This window comes from Thunnus maccoyii, chromosome 5 (genome assembly GCF_910596095.1).
Source record: "Thunnus maccoyii chromosome 5, fThuMac1.1, whole genome shotgun sequence".
Taxonomy (NCBI): domain Eukaryota; kingdom Metazoa; phylum Chordata; class Actinopteri; order Scombriformes; family Scombridae; genus Thunnus; species Thunnus maccoyii.
In genome coordinates this window covers 19,494,234-19,507,074 of record NC_056537.1, presented here as the reverse complement: position 1 = coordinate 19,507,074, position 12,841 = coordinate 19,494,234, and the positions used below count along the sequence as shown (strand labels likewise).

The 12,841-nt window shown below is 43.2% G+C and overlaps 1 protein-coding gene across 20 annotated transcripts in view; it reads left to right on the top strand.

Annotated features, from left to right (window-relative positions):
* lrrc4.2 (leucine rich repeat containing 4.2) overlaps window positions 1-12,618 on the top strand; it is a 52,159-nt gene extending 39,541 nt beyond the window's left edge. For 7 of the 20 annotated variants that reach the window (XM_042410667.1, XM_042410668.1, XM_042410662.1 and 4 more), the window contains one exon: window positions 6,552-12,618. In XM_042410667.1, the coding sequence (XP_042266601.1) occupies window positions 9,396-11,396 (2,001 nt within the window). In that variant the 5' untranslated portion in view covers window positions 6,552-9,395 and the 3' untranslated portion in view covers window positions 11,397-12,618. The remainder of the gene's footprint in view (window positions 1-6,551) is intronic. The other 13 variants (XM_042410673.1, XM_042410672.1, XM_042410671.1 and 10 more) reach the window with 9 other exon arrangements.
* The last annotated feature ends 223 nt before the right edge of the window (window positions 12,619-12,841 follow it).

Here is a 12,841-nt window from a genome sequence, read left to right as displayed (position 1 = left end):
ATGTGCAGATTCCCTCCCCTGTAAGTGAAGTGGGATTAAGGATCTGACCTCATTCATTGGCCGTTTGTGTCCCAACTACCAAATACCTACTGTGTTCTCAGTCGTGTGAAATCAATACAATCAATTGAGCTGCATTGTTTCTATTAAGAGCTGTTTGTCTGACAAGAGGTGACTTCTGGACGATGGATTTGGGAAACAGAATGGTCAGCTGTTAGAGTGTATGAGGAGGATTAGCAAAACAACATGGAGACACAACATGGGCTTTAATTAACAGATGCACCCGTCTGCATTGCCAAAAACCCATTATGTCTGACTTTCACTTAATACTTTTGGCATGATCTGTCACTGATGTACATATATAACATATTTGTTCAGTCTCCTTTTACAAATTGTGTTTATCCAACCCAGAGGTTTTCAGACCGTGAGGCGCACCTCCCTAGGGGGCCACATGATAGTTGAAGGGGGGTTGTGGAGGGAGAAACATGAGGCAGAGGATACTGCATCTGGGGATACCAAGTGAAGCTTGAAACTGCTTGAGCAAAAACCAAAACGCCCACCCAATCACAGGACTACTAGCACACACGGGGTCAAAGCTGAGTAAGAGAATAGCAGTTAATAAATGATTTGTTAATGTTCTATATTATGTGACCGATGAAAACAAAGCATTTGTTGTGTGTGGGTCTTGTTTACCACTTAATAATAATTCTGTTCCTGAGTGCCGAGCAGAGGAATGGGAGCCTGTCTAGCTAGGTGTTTTCAGTAAGCCTCAAGATCAAATAACAGCAAAACAAATCGCTTTGCTTCACTTTGTCACACATTGATGCTGTGAGGTATGGAAAAAGTTCAGATTCAGCTGTCATTCTCAAAGCAAGTTACACCATGACCTGTGCTTTTTTCCGAATCAGCCGGTATGTGGACAAACGTGCCTGCTCAGTACATGAGGATGTAAAGTTAGAACTGAGACTTAATAACTCATTGCACCACACATTGCAAAGGCAGGAACGTGTCAGTGTCAGCCTAATGATGCAAATATATGAAAGAAATAACAAGTTAATTTCACTCCCATATTAATAAGCTACAAAGCTTTTCAGTAAGTTGCTTTATTTTTCAAAGGTTATGCATCTACATTAACAGAATGAGCACTAACAAATTACAATTTTGCAATATGCATTGAGTGAAAATAATGGTGATCACACACAATATTAGCATCACCACCTTTTGATCACACTGTAACAGCAATATCTTGGCTTAAAATGATTTTCCAACCTGTCTATAATAATGTCTGCCTTTCAACTTTTCCTCAACATTAAGGGGTTGTGAAATTATAAATGTAATAATGGTGAAACAAGTGTCAGTCTATAGCAGAACATACAAATGAGTCTGGAGGTGTAGAAGGAGCCTGTACAGGAAAAAAAAATTGTGAGGAGAGAAGCATACAAACAGGAAACATGGTCAAATGTGGATAGCTCCTAGTGCTGAAATGAAGAAAGATAACTCAGCTGAAACACAGTGTTTTGGTTTGTTGGGATACAAATCAGTTCAAACTGAATGTCACAATGAACAGTGCCAAAAAAGTTAATTGCAGAACCTAATTGCCAGCTTACAATATACAGGGACTCAATAGAATGGGTGATCCTAACATTACAGTTGTATTGCTAGCTTCAGCAGCTGGTAGTACTTTTATCAATCTTGGCTTTTGGGAGTCTTGACCCTTGCAGCTTAATAGCATGTTTGTTTGACCCATGACCACAGGGTCATCTCGCAACACTTGTCACCAGACCTTCACACCCACCTTAGGAAAAAATTTTCTTGCATGAAGAGTTTGCATTGTATTTTTTTTGTATACTACACAACTTGTATGTATGATGACACAAGTGTGATAAACATAACACCTTATCCTGTAAACTGACAAAGTTTACAAATAGGAATAAATATATGTTGATCATCCTGCTATTTCCAGCATGATTCCTCTTTGAATGGTGTCGGCTCACTCAGTGAGTTCAGCCCACTGTGAGGGAATCGGTATATCCTGGTGTGAGTCAACTCTCCTCAGACTGTGGGTCGATGGTGCTGACTGAGCCAGGACAGCTAATAAATCACCTTCTGCCATCCTAAAATGGCGGGGTTGTGATTGGGGTGGGAAGGGAGCTGTGAGCGAGGGTTAATGAATACAGGCCACATCGATCTGCTTCCACCGGTCTCCTTTCTCTCACCATCCACTCCTCTATTCTCAGGCCAAATGCTGCTCCAGCACTTTGCTGACCAGCCACACTAAGCACAGGCTGAGTGGTGAGGGATCCACTGGGGCCAGGAGACATTGAATAGTACCAAGGCAAAGTAAGGCAAGGTAATGGATAATGCTAGCAGCTAATTAGATCGGTCAGTTCTAACTACAGAACGAGGTGAAGCTGCACTGGTGAAACAGTCACCAACAGTAACTAAGCAGTAGATGTGGTTTTTGCCTTCGCATTAGCAGGAGTGGGAGATTGTAATGTGACTGTGTTAATGCTAGCTTCAGCAGCTGGCAGTAGTGCTATTTGTCTTGGCCTATGGGAGTCTTGACCCTTAAGGCTCAAGAGCATATGTGTTTGGCCCATGACCACAGGGTCAGCTGGCAATGCCTGTCTCCAGCTTTTAACTCTCACTCATTTCACAAAGAACAGCTGCAACCGGTCATCTCGTTGATTCAGACCTCAGCAGTCAGCAGTAACAGTGACCGGGCTCAGCAAAGGCACAGTAAAGTAGTGGAGTGTGTAAATTATGGTCCATGTACTGTAAGAGCAGCAAACCTACTGCATGAAGTGAAAGCCTCCTTAGAGACGACTGGTTCACGTCTTAGCGCCATATTGTCATAGCACAGTCACCTTCATTGATGGTCGCAGCCAACACAGACTAATTGGGTCACACACACACACACACATTTATCAGCATGTAGATTTTACTTCCAGAAACATTCAATTTCCCCTCTAACCCTGACGCAGCTTTGTAGGGCACAGTATTGACCCGAACCACTGTATTTTACTACACCATGCTGCTTTTGGCCTACAAATGTCTCGCACCAGCCCCCTCCATCCTGGTGTCGTATTGACCCAAACCATCCAAAGAATGCAACCACCCTCAGTACTGAGCTATGCCTGACATGCATGTCTTGTAATACTTCCCTCTTTGGCTCATTCTCTAATTCTCTAATGTTTTGGCCCAGTGATTTTTCCTGTTTCAGGGAGCTGGAAATGGCCTGCCTGTTTCATTGATAGAGAAACAGAGTCTCAATTCAAGGGCTAGATAGATAGATTTATTTGACAATCGTAAAATATACATAATACTGCTTCACCTGAAGACAGTCATCACATACACTTACAAACTGTCGAGGATTAAATTACACAATAAAGCCCACAGGCTTATTTCCATCGTGATCCTCTAAGGATCAGCCTAGATCCGCTGACTCCTCATTTCCAGACCAAATATGTGATAACAGGTTGACAAGGAATTGAGAAAAAGCGTCAGAATCTATATTTGCTCTGATTAAGTCTATTCAACCAAGTGCTGCAGGTAACTAAGGTTGTAGTTGGCTCAGATGGTTAGGATAATGCTTCCACTGCTGTTGCTCTTCGTGGTGACAACTGGGACTTAAGCCACTTGAAAGCATTTTGCCTTTTCCATCTGTTCAGCTACCATCAATATTTGAAGTTCTGTCGTTCCTTCAACTTTTTTGCCTTGAAGACATGCAGAGTTTTCATTTTTGTAATACTTTTGGCAGTTTGGAAGGTCAGCTAAATACCAATTGATTGCATTAATACTACCGATTATGTGCCAAAGAGGAAAACTAAGCATACAGCATAATAAGTTATGATAAGCTTTACAGTGATTTATTGTTGATGAAAGAAATCACAGATTAACGCTATGGTGCATACGTGTTAGGAGAAAAATCTATAAAAAGTTTGGCTGAATCCAAATGTCCACCTTCTGGACCTGCGGCCTGAGCCCTCACGGACTTGAGTCATACGCACCATGACGTGTTCAACGTCATCAAGTCTGTGAGGGCGCTGGGCCACCATGCACTCTGAGATCGACTTAAGACCTCCAGTGTTTCCATGGAGATAAACTGAAATTCCTGACCCTTTAACTCCTTTCAAAGTGTTTTTTCTAAACGGTTCTTAATGGTTCTGATATGTGCAGGTCTGCTGCTCTATACTCAAAAAATCTGCTCAGAATGCTCAGTCAGATTTTCCTTTAACATGAGCTGCTAAACACTGCTAATATTCTATTTACATTAAATCTTCAACTGAGGACCTTCACATTGTAGACAGACAAAAACAACCTTTGTTTGTCTAGTTTAGCAGATTATAATAAACAAATCAATGTTATTAAGCTTATAGGCCAATTATTCTGTGAGTACTTCACTAAATCACAACAAAAGTGGGAAAAAAATCAGTAATTATTTAACAGCATATTATTATTTTTTTTATAATTATTATTGTTGTTGTTGTTGTTATTTTTATTATTGATATGCTAATAATAATTAGTAGTACTCAGGCTATTGCTGCAGAATTATGGGTAATTTCTCAAGCAAAGTCTGATGAAGTCTGCAGCCCAGGCAAACTCTCTGGAAGTCTGCAGAAAGCCCACTTGAGGCCCCTTGTGGTCTTGATGAAATGTGGGTTTGGATAGCCCTCAGCACTCTCAGACTTCCCAGGAATGCTCCCGCAAAGTCTGCGAGTGTGTTGAAGTCCGGACATTTGGATTCAGCCTTTCTGATTCCTGGCATATTTTAATCAGGCAAATCAGTTGACCACTATTGTCGTTTATCGTTTACTTTGAAGGACCCAAACACAGAGATTAGCTCAACAGATAACCCATCCAGTTCATAATATTGGCATTTTGAAAGACCAATCTTTTTGAATTATTAATGTTGTGGAATTGACAGACTGTAACACAAGATTCTATATCAGACCACAGAGTAATTCCATAAAACCCTTATGATTTACTACACACTATATATTAATTTTCAGATGGCAATAAATTCTCACCCTGAATCCATTTCACATATTTAAAGGGAGAACTGGACTACAGCAGCTGTGGCTGATATTCCTCTCTCTGATAGTAATAACTATGGATCCCCTGTAGACAGTGAAAGGAAAGAGAAAGAAAGACAGAGAGGTAAAGAGAAGGAGAGACAGCCATAAAGACAGCAGGAGGAAATGTCATATATCCAGTGTGCTAACTGACCTTTCCATGCTCATGCCCCCTGTAATAGCATTAACACAGCAGCTACAACCATGGCCATCAATTATCTGACCAAACCTGCCTGCGCCACCTTAACTAATAGTTATCTCTCCTTCACCCTCCCCTCTTCCCCCCACCTTGCTGTTCCTCTCTCACTCTTTCTTCCTTTCCTCACTCTAAAGCATCATATGGGAATAGAATAGGTACACGAGCTGCACTTGGCACATTTTTCAAATGCTTTTCCAGCCTATCTGGCATGTTACTTCTCAAAACACAGATGTTAGTGAGTTTTTTCATTCATCCTTTGTTTTTCATCCGTTATTTCATCCCTCTCAAAGTCATTCTTTGATGCATAAAACAAACTGTGAGATATAAGTTTCATTCATTGCCTTTGTTGCTCACACAATTATTTCCACAGTATTTTCACTAAATACTGTAGGGCAGTGAAGGACAGTCTGCATTCTTCTTAAATTCAAATGTATTGCCTCATTTTACATTTGCCTCATGCACATAGAATCCTTTTATATATTACAAATGGTGGTTTTGATAATAGCATCAGTTCTGGTCACTCCTCATTATTTGGTGTTGATAATTAAAATATCAAATAATTAATTTTAAATCATCATCATTGTCATCTGTTTATTGCTCATTTGCAGTTTAAAGCATCCAATATCTGCTGTCAGTATGAACATCAAGGTAAAGTTATGCTGGCATGAGGCACATATTATGTGCAATATAAAATAAATGTATCAAGTGTATTAAGAAGTGTATTAAGAGAATGTATTCTGTCAATCAATTTGGTCCACCGAAGGTCAAAAGAGAAGAAATATTACATCCAAGCATATCATGTTCATGTTGCTTCAGTTTCCTGACGAGGAAGAGGCAATTGTTTTTGATTAGTGACATAAATGCAGCAGAAGTAAAATTAACATGTTGCACATAAAATGCATTGTAAGATGCATATAGAGAAGGGTAATATTATATACCTTATCTAGACATATCCTGATAATACTGAGCATTATCATTTATTTAGTATTTTATTCATATTTATATACTGTGTAAACACAAACAAAGGATATACATACAATCCAATATAATACACATACAATATCACAAATGCATTAGTCCTCATGCTCTACTTCTGTAAACGGTATTCCATTTGTTTAATTTATCTTCAGTATCACTTGATCCTTTTTCATCCTCTGTACAGTCCAATGTGGACACAGCACATGAATTTTTCAATAACATCTTTATATTTATTCCAGGTGGCACATTTATTATTGTCCTCATGTATTGTTTGTTTTTTTTTTTCTTTTTTTTTTCTATAGACCCCAATAGCAAATATATATGTGACAGGAGAGAGGAGGGAGAGAGAGAGAGAGAGAGAGAGAGAGAGAATATGGTCATTAACCAAAGGCAGAGAGGGAGACTCCTTCTCCTGCATTCAAATGATGCTTAATCCAACACTATCAACACTCCTCTCGTCCCTCCTACTCCTCACCCCTAATCCTCATCCTTCTTTTTCTTCGCCTTTCTGTGCCATTTCACTGAGGAGACTACTATGCAGTTCGTTCCCTCATCTGTCTCCCTCATTCTTCTTCTCTATCCCTATTTATCTCATTTCTCTCTTCCTTCTATATGGGCTCCTTTCCCCTATTTCACCAAGGACGTGGATATATCTCCTCCTACCCGGCCCAATCTCTCTCTCTCCCTCTCTCGGTAAGTCTCTTTTCCTCTATCTCTCTGTCTTTCTCTCTCATCTTTCTAAGAGATAACTGTGTGCAAGCTCTTTCATCTTTCTCCTCCCTGAAGAGAAGACTGCCCAGCAGACACAGAGAAGCAGAGTCAGCATTTCAGTCCTCTATGATGTCACGGACCCCCCGACCCAACCCGTCACCTCCAACAAAACATACACACACACACACACACACACACACACACACACACACACACACACTTAATACATTCTACACAGCTGACAAAATGAGAAAAAAACAAATAAAAGAAACAACTCTGTCTGTTTGTCCTTTATGGTAATAATGTATGAGGGAACACTCACCAAAATGTGCCTTACAAGAAGTGAGGAATAGCAGCAAGCCGCATCTCCACTGGAAAACACTGGCGCACTGCTGCGCTCACGAGACAGAGAACACAAAACCACTCTGGACTTGGAGTAGAAAGTCTGACCTCTTGTCTCTGTATGATACTTTGGAACAGGAGGCTTTTAATTTTAACGACAAGTTAGGGGGGGAAGGCATGGAGACAGACAGCGAAGGAGAGGGGAAGATCGGCACAGGTAAAGTGATCTAGAAAGTGAGAGTAAAGAAAGAAGGCGAGGGACAGAACACGTGAGATACAAGGACAGAAAGAGAGAGAGAAAGAGAAGATAGTTACAGTGAGGGGAGGGAGAAGGAGCGATACGGGAGGAGGGGAGGTTGAATGTGTTAATACACAGGAACACTGCATCAAACCAATGCACTGCTCTGAGGCTGGCTGAGCAGCTGAGAGGAGTGCGTCAGCAGTACATTCACGTTCCCACTGAAGGACAAAGGGAGGGGGCAGAGCGAGCATCTTAGCTGCCTGCAACACCGACACACATCGGAGGGGGGGAATAGAGAAAAGAGAGATTGAAGAATAAACAAGAAGAGGAGATGTGGATTAGAATGCTGCTCCTGCTGCTTTTGTGACGGTGGGCTGCCTGTTTGAGTGCTCGTGTGCCTCCTCCTCTCCATCTCTCTCTCTCTCTCACACTCTCTCCTTTGCGCACTCTATCTTTCCCTTGCTCTTGATCTGTCTGTGGTTCTCTCTCTCCTTCTCTCTCTTTCTGTCTCTTTCCCTCTCTCTCTCTGTTCTACTCTGTCTACTGCAGTAGTCCACCAGCCAGCTGCAAGTCTGACAGCCACACACATGGCTAACTGCCACAACTTACTACCTCAGCCCTGGAGAAAAACTAACAAATAAGCAAGCAGAAGAACACTGCAGGAGACAGCCCAGGGGACAAACAGCGAGCGGACAGAAGAATCCTCAATACCTTTCTCTGTTTATGGATACAGATACGGAGCCCACTTCCACACACATCCTCCCAGCGTCATTCTCTCTCTTTTCTCTCATTGCAGAAGAGGACAAGAGTGCTCTCTCTCCTCCGACAGCCTTTTGCGAAGCTCCAACAGTGCAGCGCATCCACTTCTCCACCCCCCACCCAGCGCCACCATCTCTCCCACCACCCCCAACCCCCCTCCCCCCAGGAGGAATAGACGGATTACTGCTAACTGTGCACACGGCAGCCTGCAGCTGCTCTGACCAGGGCCAGCCCAACATTGGGAGGAAGCAAGAGGAACACAGAGGAGGAGAGGAGAGGGGGATGATTGTGCCAGGAGTTCTTTAGCCTTTTTCTGTCTCTCAGTCTCTGTCACAACGGGGCTAATCACCGACCGACTAGCCCTTGGCAAAGTCACAGTGAGGGAGGTCTCTCTACCAAACAGGCGACCAGCGGACAAGCCAACACATGTATCAGCAGCCGAGAGAACTGGGGATTTTTATTTATTTCAGTTGGTCACTTCTTCTCTCCTCCTCTGTCGTGTTTAAGTGCTTTATGGATCATTGTGATTTATCCACAGTGGAGTTGCATTTTGGAGTCTGCGGCCTGGCAGGGGGGCAGTTAGTGGGGGCAGAAGGGATCCAGGCACCTGCCAAGCCTTCCTGGCCTTACCTCTGCCTGTGAGTGTTTTCCATGCTGCTCTCAGTCTTTAATACCAGGAGCCATTTTGTACCTTTGGCTAATAGAGGGCCACCTCACTTTTTCAGAAAGGGAAAACAAGAAAACATCTATTTCATGTATTTCCATGGAAGGGAATTATAAATGAATGTGATGCATGACTGTTGCTTTTAACATTTGTAAAGAGGCAAAAAGGACCACTTTCAAACTAATGAGGTACGTCACTGATACTGTTCATTTTCTTACATTGCTGCACTGTTTTTCCCTGCTACTTCTCTTGTATTAATCTCTCCCTCTCCACCCACCCCCCCTTCTGTCACATCTATTTTGATGTAGCATCCCCCTGCACTGTCGATGGAACTTGGGAGCCTTGAGTTGCTCCAGCCAGGCTAGGGTGGTCTGTCCTCTGGTGTGTGCCGTCTCCCCCCACCATGCAGAATAATGAGCCCTCCACACCATGAGTCCTTTGGGCCAGGTTAGTGTGCAGCCTACCTGGAACGCAGCCCTGCTCGCCGTGCTCTCCCTCATCGTGCCTGCTCTCAGTATGTGCCAGTCCACAGGCCCAGCGATGGGCTCGGCTAACCCACAGAACTGTCCAGGTGTGTGCTCCTGCACTAACCAGCTCAGCAAGGTGGTGTGTACCCGCCGAGGTCTGGTTAGGGTTCCTCCTAACATACCATTTAACACCAGGTACCTCAACCTGATGGAAAACAGCATAGAGACCATAGAGGCAGATACCTTCAGGCACCTGCATCACCTGGAGGTTTTGCAGCTGGGCAGGAATGCCATCAGGCAGATTGAAGTTGGGGCTTTCAATGGCCTGACCAGCCTCAATACCTTGGAGCTGTTTGACAACAGACTGACGGTCATACCCAGTGGAGCTTTTGAGTACCTGTCAAAGTTGAGAGAGCTGTGGCTTAGAAACAATCCCATTGAGAGCATCCCCTCTTATGCCTTCAACCGTGTCCCGTCCCTCATGAGACTGGACCTGGGAGAACTGAGAAAGTTGGAGTACATCTCTGATGGGGCTTTCGAGGGCCTTCAGAACCTCAAGTACCTCAACTTGGGGATGTGCAACCTGAGGGAGTTTCCTCATCTTTCACCACTAGTGGGATTGGAGGAGCTCGAAATATCAGAAAATGTTTTCCCTGAACTGAAGCCCGGGGCCTTCCATGGGCTCAAGAGTTTACGTAAACTCTGGATTATGAACTCTGCCATCACCACTATTGAGAGGAATGCATTTGATGATATCACAGCATTGGTGGAGCTGAATTTAGCCCATAATAATCTGTCATCCCTGCCCCATAACCTCTTCACCCCTCTACAGTACCTGGTGGAGCTACACCTGCACCACAACCCTTGGCGATGTGATTGTGATGTAGTATGGCTCTCCTGGTGGCTCAGAGAATACATTCCCACAAATTCCACCTGCTGTGGACGCTGCCACACCCCGGCCCACATGAGAGGACGATACCTGGTGGAAGTGGATCAGACTACCTTTCAGTGTTCAGCACCATTCATACTCGATGCTCCTAGAGATCTGAACATCTCGGCAGCGAGGGTGGCAGAACTGAAGTGTCGCACAGCTGCAATGAGCTCAGTTCGATGGCTTCTCCCCAATGGGACTGTACTGACCCATGGCTCGGCTCACCCACGGATATCTGTTCTTAATGATGGAACACTCAACTTCTCCAATGTTCTCCCATCAGACACAGGGGTCTACACCTGTATGGTGAGCAACATGGCAGGAAACTCCAATGCCTCTGCCTACCTAAATGTCAGCAATGCCGAACTCAACACTTCCAATCTGTCCTATTTTACCACTGTAACAGTGGAGATTTTGGAGCCCACAGTGGAAGAGACCCCTAAACCTAAGCCGACTGTCCCTGCCTCGCCCTCTGTCTTTAAGCCCGTCTTCATCTCCACACCTACTGTGCTGTTCCAAAACACTCAGACTCCAAGGCAGGTGTCAATACCAACTGCCAGAGTCCCTACTGGGCCAGCTCCCAGCCTGGATGAGGTGATGAAAACCACCAAAATCATCATTGGCTGTTTTGTTGCTGTTACCTTGCTGGCAGCAGCCATGTTGATAGCATTCTATAAGTTGCGTAAGCGGCATCAACAGAGGAGCACGGTGGCAGCAGCCAGGACCATAGAAATCATTCAGATGGAGGAGGAAGTTCCTCCAGTTCCACCACCCACCTCCGGATCTAGTGGCTCTGATGACACAGGGTTGGTACTGCCTACATTAGTGGAACACAACAGCAACACCTTTAAGCCTGGGTATGTGTCCTCCTCCTCTTCATCCCGCCAAGGGGGCTACGGAGCCCACTGGACCCAGAACAACTCTCTTCATCGCTCAGTCAGACAGCATCACAGCCACATCAGCACCATTGCTGATCCCTACGTCATTAAGACTACTCACGGCAAGGAAAAGGTTCAAGAGACCCAAATCTGAGTAATGCTCCCTATGGATCTATCTCTGACTCTGCCCTAAACCCTCCTCTCCACCTGCTCACCAGTCCATGCAATAGAATGCACAAAGAACAAAACGGTAACTTTCTTTTGTACAGAAGTGCAAAGCAGAGACATTTTTTGTTTCTTGTACATGCCTATACATAAGTATATAAATATGAAAAAATACAAATATATATAAATGAAACTACCAGACAGTGGTGAGACATGCAGATTATATTAGAAAAGAAAGTAATTTGAAACTATTTTCTAATAACTGGTGACTTCTATTTAAAAAAAGACAAAGATACTGAATTGCTTTTGTGATTGATAATAGAAGGTGGCACTGTCTCCTGTAGGAAAAGAGGCATTTAGTTTGTTTTTGACCATATTTAGGATGCAGTAAAAAACTCTTTATACAGGCACCAGTTTCTAAGTACAGCCCCAGATTTAAGCTCCAGTTTTTACTGTGCCAAATATTATATGCAATAAAATGGTATTTCCAGACTAGGAACTTAAAAAGACACACAGGCAAAATCTAGATAGATAGAAACATTTGTCAAAGGATAGCAACGTAATGGCACAGATAGAATGTGCTGTTCAGTAGCTATCAGCCAAATGCTTTTGGACTGCAGTGAATTTCTGCAGCTAAGGTTTAACCCTCTGTTCGCTGGAGCTAAGCTGCGTTTATTTGACAGTGCCAGTGCTTCTTAGTTGTAGCGTATCTTAACATGTTTATTAAGTGTGCACATGATTCCCCACTGGTTCAACTGGCAAAGATGAAGTGCAGACGAATAACAGTTGCTGCAAATACTTTGTTCTGTTATTGGTTGCATTTTGTATTATTTCTTTTCCCTTAGGTTTTGACATGCTTCTTAATGGCTTGTGTAGTGTTTAGGGCTAATTTAGTAATGCATTACAGCAGTTGCCTGACTTGTCTCTGCAAGGGCTCATTCCGATGCTAATTTTTCAAAGGAACAGACGTGGTGCAGTGATACAGGGCTTTGCTGACCGTTCTGCTTTTGGAGAAAAAAAAAAAAGACGAGAGGATTGAAGTGAAACTAAATGAATGTCTGATACTGGGGCTTTTCCATGGACTACATTGAAACATGACTTTGTTTTTCCTTTTCTTTTAACAGTTTATTTTGAGCAACACTATTTTTATGGAGAGACAAAGGAGGCTATGAAAAATAAAAACCTTTGGTTTGTATTTCTCTAATCAGAAACACTTTCATCTGATGTTTTTTCTTCTCTCTGAATATATTTCCATTTGTGTGTAAGTTGTTTAATCGTAAAGGCTGGAGGCAGTATTGTAAATCGTATCCTACCCCAAACCCCCCATCTTACGGTCCTATGCATTTACTTAGTGTCTGCATGAATGGGTCTTTAAGTAACTGGTGTACAATGCTGCATTATACCCCACAGTGGGGCTCTATGCAGGTCAGATAG